At 38.7% G+C, this 16,637-nt stretch overlaps 1 protein-coding gene across 7 annotated transcripts in view; it reads left to right on the top strand.

Annotated features, from left to right (window-relative positions):
* Positions 1-16,342, top strand: part of dpp9 (dipeptidyl-peptidase 9) — a 105,656-nt gene extending 89,314 nt beyond the window's left edge. For all 7 annotated transcript variants that reach the window (XM_043720896.1, XM_043720897.1, XM_043720898.1 and 4 more), the window contains 6 exons: positions 434-579; positions 9,000-9,146; positions 11,495-11,647; positions 12,374-12,516; positions 14,491-14,602; positions 15,526-16,342. In XM_043720896.1, the coding sequence (XP_043576831.1) occupies positions 434-579; positions 9,000-9,146; positions 11,495-11,647; positions 12,374-12,516; positions 14,491-14,602; positions 15,526-15,618 (794 nt within the window). In that variant the 3' untranslated portion in view covers positions 15,619-16,342. The remainder of the gene's footprint in view (positions 1-433; positions 580-8,999; positions 9,147-11,494; positions 11,648-12,373; positions 12,517-14,490; positions 14,603-15,525) is intronic.
* The last annotated feature ends 295 nt before the right edge of the window (positions 16,343-16,637 follow it).

The following is a 16,637-nucleotide window of genomic DNA, read 5'->3' as shown; positions in this document are numbered from 1 at the left end:
CCTTCAGACCAGCTGTTATACATATATCTTGCTAAATTGAGGCTTTGTGTAAACTTAAACAATGATAGGCAGTGCTACTGTGAGCAATAATTTTTTTTTGTGTAAATCCATACCTGAATTAACATTGCGCAGGAAACTGGTTAATGGAAGAGTAAGGATCCTGGCTTTTTCTTGCCCAACATAAGGCTTTGGGAACAGTTTGAGACCGAACTATTCCTGAAACTGAGAGCAGCAAACTCAGGAATAAAGCACTGCTGTCTGTTCTGTTTTAGCACCAGACTACATATTGTTGTCACTGAAGGAGCCTCAGTTGCACTTTGAACAGTGTTAATGCCACCAATGCTGTATTTCAAGCTGGATGAAACAGTGACAAGCTGCCCTGAATTCTTGTCACTTGAAGTAAATTTTAACTCTTCTTCCTTGTCCTGAACAGGGTGCCCTCCTGATTATGTGCCACCTGAAATTTTCAACTTCCCTAGCAAATCTGGTTTCAAGCTCTACGGCATGTTATATAAACCTCACAACCTGCAGCCGGCCCGCAAGTACCCCACTATCCTTTTTGTATATGGAGGGCCACAGGTAAGTCTCTCAGTATCTTTAAGTCCAAGAGGGAATTTTTGTGAAATTCAAATTTTATTTTGGTATTTTGAAGCTAATTTATTTTTCTTTTGCAATGCCATATTGTGCCCCTGGCCAGCATTTATTGCCATTCCTTAATTCTCCTTGAGAGCGTGGTGTTCAGCTGGGGCCTTGAATGGCTATAAGCTGTTTGTGAAGTGTACTTGATAATGTTAGATAGAGAATCCCAAGATTTAACCCAAATATATTGAACTAACAATATATATGTAAGCTGAATTAGTTGGTGATTTTTATTAGTAACTAGTGATGAACAAAAACAGAAATTGCTGGAAAGGCTCCGCAGGTCTAGCAGGATCTGTGGAGGAAAAACAGAGTTAACATTTTGGGTCCAGTGACCTTTCTTCAGAACGTGCAATTTTCCCAGCGATTGCTGTTTTTGTTTCTGATTTCCAGTACCTAAAATTGTTCTGTTTAGTAACTTGTGATTGTTCTCTTTTGGCTGCAACGAATCTTGGCGTTGGTTTGTCCTAAGGCAAGATACTTGGCCTCCCTGCTATCAGAAAGATGTTGTGAAACTTGAAAGGGTTCAGAAAAGATTTATAGGGATGTTGTCAGGGTTGGAGGGTTTGAGCTGTAGGGAGAGACTGAACAGGACGGGGCTGTTTTCCCTGAAGTGCGGAAGCTAAGGGGTGACCTTAGATAAGTTTGTAAAATTCATGAGGGGTATGGATATAGTGAATAGACAAGGTCTTTTTTCGCCAGGATAGGAGAGCCCAAAATGAGAGGGCATGGATTCAAAGTGAGAAGGGAAAGACTTAAAAGGGACCTAAGCGGCAACCTTTTCACATAGAGGGTGGTGCATGTATGAAATGAGCTGTCGGTGGAAGTGGTGGAAGCTGGTACAATTACAACATTTCAAAGGCATCTGGAAGGATATGTGAATAGGAAGGTTTAGAAGGATATGGGCCAAATGCTGGGAAGTGGGACCGGATTAATTTAGGACATCTGGTTGGCATGGGCGAGTTGGACCAAATGGTCTGTTTCTGTGCTGTAGATCTCTGTGACTTGGCAGTAGAGATGCATAACCAAACTAACCACTGGCTAACTTGATAACTTGAGGAAAGCAGGTGCGTTGTCCACAAAATAACCTTAAGCCAGACTAGGTAGCCTTAACACTGGAGGGTTATTACCAGACAAACCTACGAATTGATATTGTAATAAACAGAGTAATCTAACTGAACCAGCCACAAGTAGCTTACACTGTTAAGGAATGTGATCTTATTTTCATGAAATGCAGGAGTACTTCTGTGTAAAGCTGAGATTGTAAGACTTGACTTTTCAAATGCCAGAGGCGGAGGTTAGTACTTATGTGGTTGGGGGGTGGTGGAGGACAATGGGGAATGTGCACACTGGATATGTGACAGCAGGAAAAGCAAAGTACAACATCTAGAAATCTCAAATAAAAATAGGAAATGCTGGAAATATTTAGCACATTAGGCAGGATCTGTGGAAAAAGAAACCAAGTTAATGTCCATAGCACTTTCATTCCCCATGATGCTGCCAGATCTGTTGAATAGTTACAGTTTTATATTTGGTTTGGTGATTTCACTCATGACAGTTAGCTTTGTTGTGTCAATGCCAAGTGAATTAAAAGAAGATTTTGCTTTCTTTTGATTTGTTTTGTGTACTTTACATTCCAGTTTTTTAAAACTACTTTCTGTAGATGATTCACACAGGGATGTAATCGTGCATGCCTGTGTGTTTTTTGAAAAGTAGCAGCTTTTTAGTTGTGGTGGAACATATGTTCAGTCAGTGTTGGGGTGTTTTTTTTCACAAGGTAGAGTTTTGTTTGAAACCTCGTTGACCAGTTTAATAGCATATTCCAAGCTTTCTGTATATCCCACTACCAAACTGGAATGGTGAAGGGCGCATGCCCGAAACGTCGATTCTCCTGCTCCTTGGATGCTGCCTGACCTGCTGTGCTTTTCCAGCAACACATTTTCAGCTCTGATCTCCAGCATCTGCAGTCCTCACTTTCTCCTATACTAAATTATTAGCAAGTTTCCCATTTCCTGCAGCATATATACCTCAAATAACTTTGAAGAAGGAACTTTAGAACATGGCCAAAAACAGCACTGATGTTTGTGAAAATTGTTTACTGCCTAACCCAATTCTGGTGCACTTTGTAACAACCCTCAATTTTGTTAACCTCTGAGGCAGCCATTACCTGTGCACATTTCACAATTGTACTTTTAACCACCTAATTACCCTATATATGGCTTGCTGTTCTTTCACAGCTCTTAAATATGTTTCACAACTCTTCTTATCTCTTACTCCCGAACAAACTTGCCATGTGGTTCCCCTTTCCACTGTGACCTATTCTGAGATCCAGCACATTCAAGATGCTCAGACTCTTATTCCCAAATGGTTTAGTCATATTGACTCAAACTTGTTGGATCACAAACCAGTCAGAGTTTTAATTTTAAACTGTTCCCTTATGCATTCACTTCAATCAATCAGTGATTGCGGTGAATGCGGTATGAATTGCTGTTCCATTTGCAGTTTGGAGTTATGGTATATGTCCCAGTAAGTGTAAGACAAGCTTCAACAGCAGATTTTTCTTTCTGTCTCCCGCAATACTGCAGTTCACTACTACAAAACAAGTAAGTTGTTGAGTTCCTTCAAGTAATGGGGAGAATATGTGTGAGGGCAGTTGGTGCATATATATGCACTTTCAAAAAGCATTTTAGAAAATATCTCTTGTGAAGGACTTGAATGAAATTGAAGCCTATGGCATTAAGTGCTGATAGCTATGGATGTGGAGTTCACTAGAGGCATAAAGCTTGGTTCAGCTGGGATATTTTGAACAACTCTGGCCCAATATATTCAGAAGGCTTTAGCGTAATTGGGTTAATAAACTTCAGATACATGACAAAACAGTAGAAACAGGGATACCCTCTTTGAAGCAGGAAAACTTCAGGAACGATTTATGGAGGGGCTGCAAACTTTTGAGAGGTTTGATAAAATAGATAAGGATAAACTGTTCTCCATTTTAGAAAAGCCAGAGGGTATAGGTTTAAAGTTATAGAAAAAAATCCAGAGGCAGCTTGAGGAAGAACTTCCTTTTGCAGCATGTTATGTTCAGGAATGCATTGTTGAAAAAATGGGAATCTGGGCAAATATTTAAATAGAAAACATTTGCATAGCCATGGGGAAAGAACACAAGAATTGGACCAACTGTACCCCTTGCAAAGAAAAAATATTTTTATTGTACGTGATAACATTTCACCGTAGTGAGTACTCTTTCAGTTCTACTTCTAAGAATAAACTTCCATGGTGCTTGTACTACTGAAATTTTATTTTTGTGGCAACATTTTGGGAGACATGAACTGTCTTTGAACATCTTTAATGCACATTTAGTTCTTAATGCTGTGAAGCCTCAAAATATTATCTACCTGTGGGGCATCACAACCTAGACCAATCTGTTCTCTCTTAATGTTCACTAACCAATAGCAAGCACACAAAGGTCACTTGCTGGCCTGGTTTCTTCCAATTTCTTATTTTTTTTTACTGTTGACGCAAGGTTGTTTGCATACTGATGCTGACTTTCATTCACTGATTGAGAATTTGTTCTTTCACTGCCTGTAAAGATGTTTTGTTCTTCTTTGAATAGGGGATTTGCAAAGAAAGGTAAGTGGAAGGCATTTAGCTGTTATTGGAGACTTTCTGGTGTCTCCACAAAGAGAGGTTTTGGTGCTTTCTGTTTGTTCACTTGGTGGTTCTCTGCTGCCCACTGCCACATAACCCATGGTCATTTGGTAGGAACCAAAGTGTTGTTTGCAATCAGTTTTCTCTTAGTTTGCTTTTGCTCTCCCAAACTCAACCATTGAATATTATCCACAATGGACTCCAGTAAATGTGATTTTTAAAACCGCAGTCATCTGTATACAATCTCCTTAATTTAAAGCAATGTCTTGCTTTTATAATCCACAGTCTAAACATAATGGAGCAGAAAGATCTGATCCTCACATAATCTTTTGTGATTCATATACAAGGACACATAGAATCCTCTTCACCTTCAAGCTGTGCAGCCTCACTGTCTAGGCACCATGCTTTTTAATTCTTCCTGCTGAAATGAACAATTTCACATTTTCCCATATTATACTCCATCTGCCACGTCTTTGTCCCCTCACTTTAAACCTCTTTTTGTAGATTCCTTCTGTCTTTTTCGCAACTTGTTTCCTATCTTTCTTTGTGTCATCAGTAAATTTGACAACTATATCTTCCACCCATTCGTCTAACTCATTTAAAGCAATTGTAAGTGTGGTCCCGGCATCAATTCCAGTGGCACACTACTCATTGCATCTTGCCAACCTACTCTCTGCTTCCTGTTGCAGAGCTCCAAGGTGAAGAGGATTCTGTGTCTCCTTGTCTATGAATCGCAAAAGGTTGTGTGAGGATCAGATCTTTTCACTCCATTATGTTTAGACTGTGGATTATAAAAGGAAGATCTTGCTTTAAATCAAGGAGACTGTGTACAGATGACTGCAGTTTTAAAAAATCATGTTTACTGTAGTCTGTTGTGGATAATATACAATGGTGAGTTTGTGAGAGCAAAAGCAGACTAAGAGAAAACTGATTGCAAACAATGCTTTCGTTCCTACCAAGCGACCATGTGTGGTAGCGGGCAGTCGAGAAACCATCAAGCGTACAAAGAGAAAGCACCAAAATCTCTCTTTGTGGAGACACCAGAAAGTCTCCAATAACAGCTAGATGTCTCTTCCACTCACCTTTCTTTGAAATCCCTTATTCAAAGTGAAACAAAACATCTTTACAGGCAGTGAAAGAACAAATTCTCAATCAGTGAATGAAAGTCAGCATCAGTATGCAAGCAATCTTTTCTCACTGCCAATATACCATGCCCTCACCATGATATTCTATTGTGACCTGTACCTTTGAGGAAACCTCCTCAAATACCCTGAACGTTCTTTTTCTCAGTACATTCATATAACTCTGGATCAAGCAGGTGGGCTGCTCATGAAGCGTTACAAGTGATGTTTTCTTTCATTTCTCTCTTTGGTTCTTCTGTCTTCCAAGGAGCTGAGATTATGTGAATGGTGTGACAACAACGAAAACATGTGGTTTGCCATTCTGTGACTGAGCCAATCTTTCTCAATAGCTTTACAATGGATTACATTGTGATGCTAGGAGCAGAAGTAGGCCATGCAGCCTGTTGAGCCCACTATGCCATTCAGTTAGATCATGACTGATCTCTTATCACATTGCTATTTTCCCGTCTTGTTCCATATCCCTTAATATTATTCCTATAAATCAATCTATCTGTCTTGAATATGCTCAACAGTTCAGTTACCATAACTGTCTCGGGTGGAGAATTCCAAAGATTTGTCCTTCTGAGTGAAGGAAATATTGTTCTTCACATTCTCTAATGGCCTACCCTTATTCTGAGTCTATGTCCCCATGGCTCTACACTTATAAACCTGATAAACATCCTATCTACATCTTTCCTGTCACACACTTTATGAATGTTGTGTGTTTCAATAAGATTATGTTTCATTCTTCCAAACTCTAGGAAACACAAGCCCAGTTTGCTTGGTCTCCCCTCATAAGACTATCCTGCCATCCCAGAGATTAGTTCAGTGAATAACTATTGCACTTCCTCCATAACAAGTAAATTATTCCTTCAATAAGGAAACCAAGGCTACACAATTCTCCAGGTGTGGGGTCTCAAAGGCTTCATACAACAGCTTTCCTAATTGTTTGATGCATCTGCATGCTAGCTTATAGTGACTTGTGAACAAAATCTCTTTGGACATTAACATTTTGAACCTCTCATCATTTAAGAATTGTCTTTGCCATTTAAGTCTTTATGCTTTTCTATCAAAATGGGCAACTGATTAACGTTTCCTTACACCCACTCTGTTTTTGAGCAGCCTGTCCACGTCTGCTCGAAGCTTCCATTCATCATTTATTTTAAATGATGGTGAAACTAATTAAGACAGGAATTTAACACAAAAGTTGACCGGTGTGCAAGGAAGGAAAACTCGCTTGATCTGATCTGGAACTAGTGCAGTGATTTTTCATGCAGTTTGAATGTAGACATTATCCTTCCCCCAGGTGCCTTAATAACACAAATACCTTTACTGTAACGATATTTTGGAAATGTTTGAAGCTTGCTTTCCAGATTTTTGTGTTGATTTCAGAGGGGGTTTCAATCTGTTCATATCAGGTGCTGCACAGCTGCAGTAGCAAACTACCATAGGCACTAGCAGAAGAGTCAATCTTTGATATCTCAAAATTCTTCAAGAAAAGAGAGTTGACCTGAACACCAAATATAAAAAGGAACTCTAAATGAACTATAAAAATGTTGTTGTACTCCATGTGAGGTCTGCAATGTGCAGGCAAGACGTAAACTGTTGCACATATTTGCGACATAGGCCATGTTACCTGCTTAATCCCTAGCACCAGTTGAAAGATACTGTTAAGTAAAGCATGAATTTGTGAGGCACAAAATTGAGGCTGACTAATATTCATATTCTAACTCCTTGTCTGCGTACTTGAGATTGGCCATAGACCCAGTTCCTTTTGACCCCATTGACAACTCCAGTCTAATCACGCAATCCTTTGCAGTAGATAGGTGGTTTACATTCATAGCAGTATCAGTGTTTTCTAATCTGTGAGATGTCCAAAACTGAAAGACCTTAAGGTGGATAAATCACTTGGACCTGATGACTACACCCTATAGTTCTGAACGAGATAGCTGAAGAGATTGTAGAGGCATTGGTACTAATCTTTCATGACTCGCTGGTGTCGAGCTGGATGCCTGAGGCCTGGAAAATAGCTAATGTAATATCCTTGCTTAAATGGCAGGGAGGCAGAAGACCAGAAGCCAAAGGCTGGTTAGCCTTACCTTGGTCTTTGGTAAGATCTTAGAGTCCATTATTAAGGATGAGATTGTTTGGAAGTGCATGGTAAAATATGGCTGAGTCAGCATGGCTTTGTCGAAGGCAGATCATGTCTGACAAATCTGCTAGAATTCTTTGAGTTAACAAGCAGGTTAGACAAAGGCAAGCCAGTAGATGTGATCTGTTTGGATTTCCAGAATGCCTTTGACAAGGCATGCCACACAGGAGGATGCTAAATAAGAGAAGAGCCCATAATGTTAGGAACAAGACACTCCTGTCGATAGAGGTTTGGCTGCATGGCGGGAGGCAAAGAGTGGGGACTGAGGTTGACAGCCACGGACTAATGCATTTCTGCAAGGGTCCACGTTTGGGCCACAACTGTGTTCATATTATACATTCATGATCTGGATAAAGAAATTGAAGGCATTGTTGCTAAGTTTGTAAGTGATATGAAGATAGCTGGAAGGACAGGTAGTGTTGAGGAAGTGGGAATCTGCAGAAGACAGGCTATAGTGGGCAAAGAAGGGTTAAATGGAACACAATGTGGGAAAGTGTGAGGTTATACACTTTGGTAGGAAGAATAGAGGTGTGTAGACTATTTTCGAAAATCTGGAGACCAAAGGACTCTGGAGTCCTGGTTCAGGATTCTCTTAAGATTAACATGCAAGTTCACTTGGCAGTTAGGAAGACAAATGCAATGTTAACACTCATTTCAAGAGGTCTAGAATATAAGATGTACTGCTGAAACTGTAAAAAGCTTTGGCAGACCACTTTTGGAATATTGTGAGCAGCTGGGGCCCTGTACCTAAGGAAAGATGTGCTGGCGTTGGTGTCCAGAGGAAGTTGGGTTTGTCATGAGAAGTAGATGAGGACTCTGGGTTTGTAGTCAATGGAGTTTAAAAGGATAAGCGGAATGTGATTGAAACTTAGAATACTGAAAGGTCTAAATAGAGTGGATGTGGAGAAGATGCCTCACTGGTAGGAGAGTGGAAGACCCGAAGGCACAGAGTGAAGGAAAGACTCTTTAGATCTGAGATCAAGAGGAATTTCTCCTACGACAGGGTTGTGAACCTGTGGAACTTATTGCTGCACAGGGCTTTGGAGGCCAAGTCATTGAGTGTATTTAAGACTGAGGTCGATAGGTTTTGATTAGTAAGGGGATCAAGGATTATGGGGAGAAGGCAAGAGAATGAGTTTGAGAAACACCTGAAGCATGATCGAGTGGCTGAGTAGACTTGTTGGGTCGAATGGCCCAATTCTGCTCTAAATCTTATGGTCTTAAGTATGTGCAAGAACATGATTTTTTTAAAATCTGGAAAATGGGTTGCCTTTGTTGAACTGACTGTGTAATCATGACTAGTGAAAAAAACTTCTTTACAAGTGGTTGAAATGAGCTATTTGCCTGTTAATCTGTTAGTGTTCTGTAGGATCGAATAACTCAGTCAAATAGAGGTAATTGGTTTACAATTGACTATAGAATATGCTTCCTCCTTTTAGGTGCAGCTGGTGAACAACTCGTTCAAGGGAATAAAATACCTGAGGTTGAATACACTGGCATCTCTTGGTTATGCAGTTGTAGTGATTGATGGCAGAGGCTCCTGTCAGCGAGGTCTTTTATTCGAAGGTGCCCTCAAAAACAAAATGGTATTTCCCTTTTACCATGGTTTTTAAGTTGCATTTAATTAAATATGTCCATCCCCACAAGGTTCTTGTAATTGTCAAATTAAGGCATGCTTGCATAATTGAACTACAATATCGATTCATTCCAATGTTATGAACATAAACAGAAGGCACAAGAGTAGGCCTTTGGGCCTGCTCCAAACTGTAGTTGACTTAATAAAGTTACGATTGGAGAGGAGTTATTGTTTTTCTCCTGAGGCCTCATGTGTCTGTCTACTGGAGCAATGTGTCTAGGTAATTCTTTTCCCCCCTTCCTGATGATCCACAATGTCTACAGCTCACCTGCAGCTTTATCATCTGAGATGAAGTTATTCAGGCTGTATATACTTAACAAAGATATGGTAGTCCAAGGCTGCAACAAACTCACATGTTGCAAATCACTGCTCTGACCTGGCAAGTCTATCTAACCCTACTTTATGTATTTGATTACTGTGTTACCTGGAAACCTCTGCACTGGATTCTCATTTACATTAAATTCCTGACTTACTTTGGGAAGCATTTGTTCCTGCTCATTCTGTGTCCCACATTTAGTAACCCTATGTATGTGAATTAATGCTAAATTGGGTGATATTTTTATATTGTATGCTGACATAACCACAGTCATGCATTTGTGACTTAAATCCAGGGCACAAATCCCAACTTTCATCCCATCAGGCAAGTGTAAACCTTGACTCTTGTTCTAATTTTTCTGCTTTGTAGATTAGTGCTGTCCAGCACCTAGTAAGTTCCTAATGTGATCTCTTAGTCCTAAAACTTTTTATAGACATCCACAATTGAAGGATGTGTTTAAGTAGATTTGGGGTATGTATCACTTCCCTGCTGGTAAATGTTACATGAAACCCACGTTTTGGTAAGAAGAACGTGCAGTATATTTGTTTGGAGACAATAGCAGCTGTCAGTTTACAGTGAGTAGGCTCTGAGTCTTCCAGAGTCCAAGAAAAACATCAAAGACTTGCAGCAATTTTATTTTCTCCATTTGCTTCTAAAATGAAAAGGTTTAGGTTATTCAGAACTAATTAGCATTTCTACTTGAATGCAAGACCAGTATGTTTCACTTTGGAGTGGAGAAGAGGGCAGAGATGCCATCTTTCATGATCAAGTTACAAGCCTCTGACAAATCAGTGCTGCTTGAGCAATAGCTTTGTGTGGTCACCAGAGAGAAAAAACTGCTTAGTTTTGTGTGTTAGCACAACTAGGAAGGGAAATGATCTCTGGTCAAATGGCCACATTCTGCATGTAAGGATTTCAGCAAATTCTTGGCATGGCCAGAGGAAGAAGAATCACCAGAAAAAGTTTTGCAACTGGTGATGGTTTTAAGAAGCTTGACAAAAACTGAGTCAAGTGTCTGGAGCCAACCTAGCAAACAAATATTGACACCTATTAAAAACTAAGAGTAGAATGTTGAAAGCTAGAATGTTAGCCGTAAGGACTATACTGCAATGTAGTGAGAGATGAGTAATTAGTACACAAGGACAATGTCACTTTCTCTAGTTAAGTATTAAATTATCATAAAAAGATAAGTATTTGATCAGTAATGTTTTCATCTTTTGTTGCAGTAAATGTTGCAAAATATAATATCCTGAGTCATAACTAAGTTCAAATATCTTTTTAGAGGTTATCAGTCTTTATGGAGATCCTCTGTTGTAAATGACAAAAAAAACTAGTAATCTTTGGCATATCAACTTTGTACATCTGGCATTCAAACTCACCTAGCTTGGCTCAATGAGCACTCAAAACTTGCCTGATGATGAATGATCAGTAGAAATGAGGAAAACCACTTATCCCATCTTGTTCAACCTTCCGTACAATTCTAAGGTTCCTTAACGTCATGAATATGTACCTCTAAGCATTCATCACCCACTGAGGAACATATTTTTTTACCTGAGCGTTTGCTTTTAATATTTTCCTTAAGGTTTATAGCTCTAGGCAAACAGGCATGACCTAATTCTGGAATCTCATATTTAAATGTCATTGTGAATGCTCCTGTCAAATTGTAGCTAGAAAGAGGTAACTTTGCAAAATAAATATTCATAAACAACTACGTCATGTTCAATTAAATCAAACTATTTAGAGTCCACATTGTTCTTGGAACTTAAATTGGTTCCCTGCTTTCTCAATAGCCCCAAGCCTTTGTGCTATTTTCCACCCAAAAGGAACAAGCAAGTGACTTGCTCCCAGCTGTATTCTAATATTACTCTTAAACTAATCATGAGGAAGTTAAGTGATTTAGTTTTACTACAGGATGTTTTTCCAACTGCGGAACTCAGTAATTATTGAAACCTTGCATCTCTATTTTCTCCCAACTTCCACAGGGTCAGGTTGAGATTGAAGATCAGGTGGAAGGGCTGCAGTGGGTCGCGGAGAAGTATGGTTTTATTGATCTAAACCGAGTTGCCATCCATGGCTGGTCATACGGAGGTTTTCTGTCCCTCATGGGTTTGATCCACAAACCCAAAGTCTTCAAGGTAACAGTAGCAGCAGATGATTCAAGTTGGGTGAATTCTGTTTGAAAATTTCAAATATTTTAATTAAAAGTGTGTTAAAATTAGATCTCTGAGACCAGAGTTATGGAATATCTTATTTATAACCATGGTGTTGAGCAACTCAACTAAACCATGACTCTGATGTAAAGTTGCATTTCATTAAAGTTTGCACATGTAGATTATCACATGATGAGGGATCTGTTTTGTAAAGTGATTTTATTGTCTCATTTTAGATTCATTTCGCTGCTTTTTAAACAAAAAAAATGTAAATAATTTTGTCCTTTCAAAGTGAATTTAAAAGATTTCATGATGCTATTTTGAAGAGAAGCCAGGGCACTATCTATAGTGCTTTTGCCAATACTTATCCCTCATTCGATGTTACAAAAATCACATAAGCTGGTCACTATCCAGTTGTTTGTGAGAGCTTATGAATGTAAGTTGGCGACCATGTTTCCTGCACTGCAAAGTCACCAAAGTTCTAAAATACTTACTCCATTAAATGCTTTGAGGTGACCATCAGTTACAAAAAATGTTATCTATAAAGCCAAGGTTTTTGATACACTATATCAGAGCAAGCCAAAACTTTAAATGGAAATGGAACTATGAGTCTCAACAGCAGTGATCTCTGATTGAACAAAGTGAAAAAAGGTGTTAAACATTACTCAAAATGTTCTGTTTTATGTAACAGGCCATTTTGATATTTTGTAGGTCGCTGTAGCTGGTGCACCAGTCACAGTCTGGATGGCCTATGACACTGGTTACACTGAACGTTATATGGATGTTCCAGAGAGTAATCAACAGGGTTACGAAGCTGGTTCAGTGGCACTTCATGTTGATAAACTACCCAATGAGTGAGTAATGTAGCTGTTGTTCGGAGCAGCAACCAACAATACAGAATTTATATTACTGAAATGGTCCAGCAGCTCTATCTGAGCCTTCATTTAACCTTGTCAGCATAATTTTTCATTCCATTCTGTCTTTTGTTTTCCACCTGCTCCTTAAATGGATCACCAAATGTTCTCCATTATATTGAGTACGTAAAGGCTCAAGAATTGCAGAGTGTGCTCTGTTGATATTTATGACTGGTACTATTCCTGATTTGAGGGATGGGTTATTTTATCATGTTGGTCATACATTTATTTGGATTGGAGATGGTAAGTAGTGACTTGGATTCAGATCTGCAATATACAATGCTATTCTTTCCTCTTTTGTATAAAAGTTAGTCAAAATGAAAGGAAAATTTGGAAATCACAAGGAAAACTAAATATTTGGTAATATTGGCAATACTTAGCAGTTAAAAAGTCAGGCTAATGTTTGAACGGAGACCGCTTTTATTAGTTAGAACGAAAGAGGGAGCAATGTGGGAAGCCGGTTGGTGAAACAACAAAAAGCACTTTAGTAAAAGGTTTATACAACATTTTCTTGAGGCAAAGGCGGGAAAGATCACTGGATAGTGCGTACACAATGTCTCTCGTGTAGAGAGTGAATTTAAAAATGAATAGAAAGAATCACAAGGTGGGAAAGCGTTGAACTGAAACATTCCATCAGTTCTAATTGACTAGAAAGTAATATCCTGCCCTAATTCAGACAGTTGAGTGTATAATACGATAAGTTCCCCACTGCTGGCAGAGGTTCTGGCTCTCAAGCTAAAGAAAATTTTAACTTTTCAGCTGATGTCTATTAATGGCAGCAGAGAATTCACTGGTACATTGAGTTATGGCCACAGTAACATTCAAATGTTTTGATAGTAATTAGATCACTCGTATCTTCAGATGCCCTAATCTCTCCTGTGGAGCCTGAATGTTGTTCTTGTTATCAATTTTGTAACCTTGTGAGGCCAGCTTTGTCTATTACATCATGTATTGAGCATAATTGAATTGTGCTAAGGTCACTAGGCATTCAAACTACTGATAAGAACCCAGGAGTTACCATCAGTTCCACTATGCCTGTACTTAGCTGCCTGGCCTCTGGCCGCTACACTGGCATTTAGCTGTGGATTGAATTTAACTCCAAAATCATTCTTTGTACAAGAAAGTGGGAAGACATGAACAATACATATTAAACTAACTAAATTTCCTAGTCATTTCTAATGTAATCACTTAACCTTGCTGAAGATCTTTATTGATTATATTTGTTTTTTCCCTCAGTAAATTGTTTTGGGGGGGGTCGCCCGTGTCCAAAACTCACATTCAATACTTTCCCCCTTACAAAGTCAACCTAAGATTCTGAATATTATAAATTAGTCATGAATTAATGGTAATATCCTTACCCTTCAACCAAAGATTCAGTAACATTCATTATTTTCCAAATTCTTGCCTTTTAGATTGATTTTGAAGCATTGTCATTCTATATATTTGCTTGTTTGGTCACAGTTATAGCAAATTCATAATGAATGATGATTTACTTTGGAGGGAGAGACATAGCTCTGATTAGATAAAGTGAATGTGTCTGTGTTGCAAATGTAAATATTACAAATACCTGACAAGAAATTGTGTGAAATTGGAAAAAAAATAAGAAAATTAGCCACTCAGCAAAGTAATCACCCAATGCCTTTAGATTCTGGCATCACAGTTAACCAGTCTTCCTGGAGACATTGAAAAAATGCTCCTACAGTACTTGTACAGCACCTAATGGTTGTTTGAAGAATTGCATTTTGCTGATGTTGGTTAATGAAAAACCTACAACATACGCCACCCTGTCCAGTGAAAGATATTTGCTAATGAATAGCATTACAGGAACAAAAAGGAGCCAGATTTAAATGTAATGCAACAGTCATCTTTGGTACAGTTTTGCTTTTTAATTCATCATTGTCTTGATTCTTTCAGGCCCAATCGTTTGCTGATTCTGCATGGATTTTTAGATGAAAATGTGCACTTTTTCCACACAAATTTCTTAGTATCACAACTAATCAGAGCTGGAAAACCATATCAGCTTCAGGTAGGTTTCGATTCCCAGGAACTGGGTACTTTATTAAGAATACCAGTGATTAAATAACAGCAATATTTTGGTTTGTTGTTCTAATTTTTAAATGACTATCTATGGACACTGTTGTTTTAATTATTTTCTAAAATAGCAATTGAGTCAGCCCATTATTCTTGAGACGTATATGCTACAGTGCATTGAATCTTTCTGCTAATTGACATGAGATATATGCCTTGTCCCATTAATATGGACAGATTGAATACATTACATACATACATTTTCACTGCACTGTGAATGTTGTAGTCTAATTACAATTTTCTCCATCCTTTCATTTGGTGTCATTGTAACTTTCCTAACCTTGCCTCACTTTTGTTAGTGTTCCAGTCAAATAAAGCAATGGTTTCTTTGAGTTGGTGATGTCATTTCCTGTTCTTTTTCTCAGAGGTTGGCCCATTTACCACTACCTGAGAAAAATAACAGGAAATGACATCACCGAAGGAAATTATGCCACTGAAGGAAATGACATCACCACAGCAAATGACATCACCAACCCAAACATATAAGTAGAAAGCAGGAAACATCAGCAGTGCTTCGTTCGGAGGCTCACTGAAAATGTTGCCTAGTATGGTGACAAAACGTCTGAAAATGAACCTTCCAGCTCAGCGAGCAAACCTACATCCAGAACCTCCACCTGAACTACAAATCTTCTCAAAACTCATTATGAATCATAACAAGATTTTCTTGCCTGTTCGTTATATGAATCGCTGCCAAATATTTTAATACAACTAATCTTGGAATTTTGCTTTTCCAAGGCTATTGTGACACTTGCTTTGAATGACCTTATGCTTGTATCTCCAAGTTCAGAGTTACTCAGTTGTGAGTATTTTTTCAGTGCTACAATTCTTTGAAAATAACTGGATGCTGTCTCTCTGCTGCAGATTTACCCCAATGAAAGACACAGTATTCGCTGCCCTGAGTCTGGAGAGCACTATGAAATAATGCTGCTACACTTCCTACAGGAATACCTCTGAGAAAACAAACAAACCACAATGAAAGAAATGCTTTTGGACAGTTGCTGATATTCGGTTCCTGGTGACTTGCTCTCTGTCAAACAACATTCTCCATGCCCCCGTCCCATATATCCTCAGTCCTAGCTACAACAGTTCAGCGTTTTTTTTTGCAACTTCCTTTCTGAACAATGTGCGGATACTACAGTGATCTCACTGAATTGATTTTAAACTGTGATTTGATAAGACTGAAACCTAACATTGTTACTTTGGTTTAATTTATGTGTTAATGGTACAGTGTGGAATCAGCTAATTCACCTAAACTGTACACTGGCATTGATTTCAACTTTTTGTACATGCCTTGAAAACTGCACGATTGTGGGAGAAAAAAAGAAATGATTAAAGCCAAATGATTATTCGCGGCTTCAAAAGACACATCCAGACATGCTGCTGTGAATTTGAAGTACCACTTTGCAAAAATAAGAACAAGCTTCAGTTGTTCCGATTAGCCGCCATTTTTCTAAAATGCATCTCCATAGGAACTTAAGTTCTCATCATTCAGTTAAAGACTGAGTTTTAACCTCTGCAAGCTGCACCACCCAAGAAGTGTGTTTCAGGGCAGGAGCCAACTACAACTTTGCTGAGTATTCAAAGTGCGTATTATTAAAAGAAAATATTTTTATGGATTCTTATTCTTTTATAATGAGTGTATGGCATTGTAACTCATTAAAACGATTGTAACGCTTAATTCTTCATGTGTTATTTCTCTCAAAGTGTCCTTGCAAGTCAATTGCCTTTCTCTCATGAAGACATCGACCTCAATTGCACAAGTGTTAGTGTCCTTCTGTTGGCTCGTCCAGTTTGGTTATTTGTAGGTTCAACCCATTGGGGGTCAAGAGAATGTTCAGCTCTGGAGAATATCGCTCTCCATTCCAGGCCTATCTTTGTCCAGTAACGTTACTAATTTGCCTTATAATGGCTTTAACAGAGTGACAGGCTGTTCAGTATTTCACATAGTGCAAAGGATGAAAATATGTGCTAGG

Source organism: Chiloscyllium plagiosum, chromosome 31 (genome assembly GCF_004010195.1).
Source record: "Chiloscyllium plagiosum isolate BGI_BamShark_2017 chromosome 31, ASM401019v2, whole genome shotgun sequence".
Lineage (NCBI taxonomy): Eukaryota > Metazoa > Chordata > Chondrichthyes > Orectolobiformes > Hemiscylliidae > Chiloscyllium > Chiloscyllium plagiosum.
The sequence above is the reverse complement of the archived record's forward strand: the minus strand, read 5'-3'. Positions and strand labels throughout refer to the sequence as shown.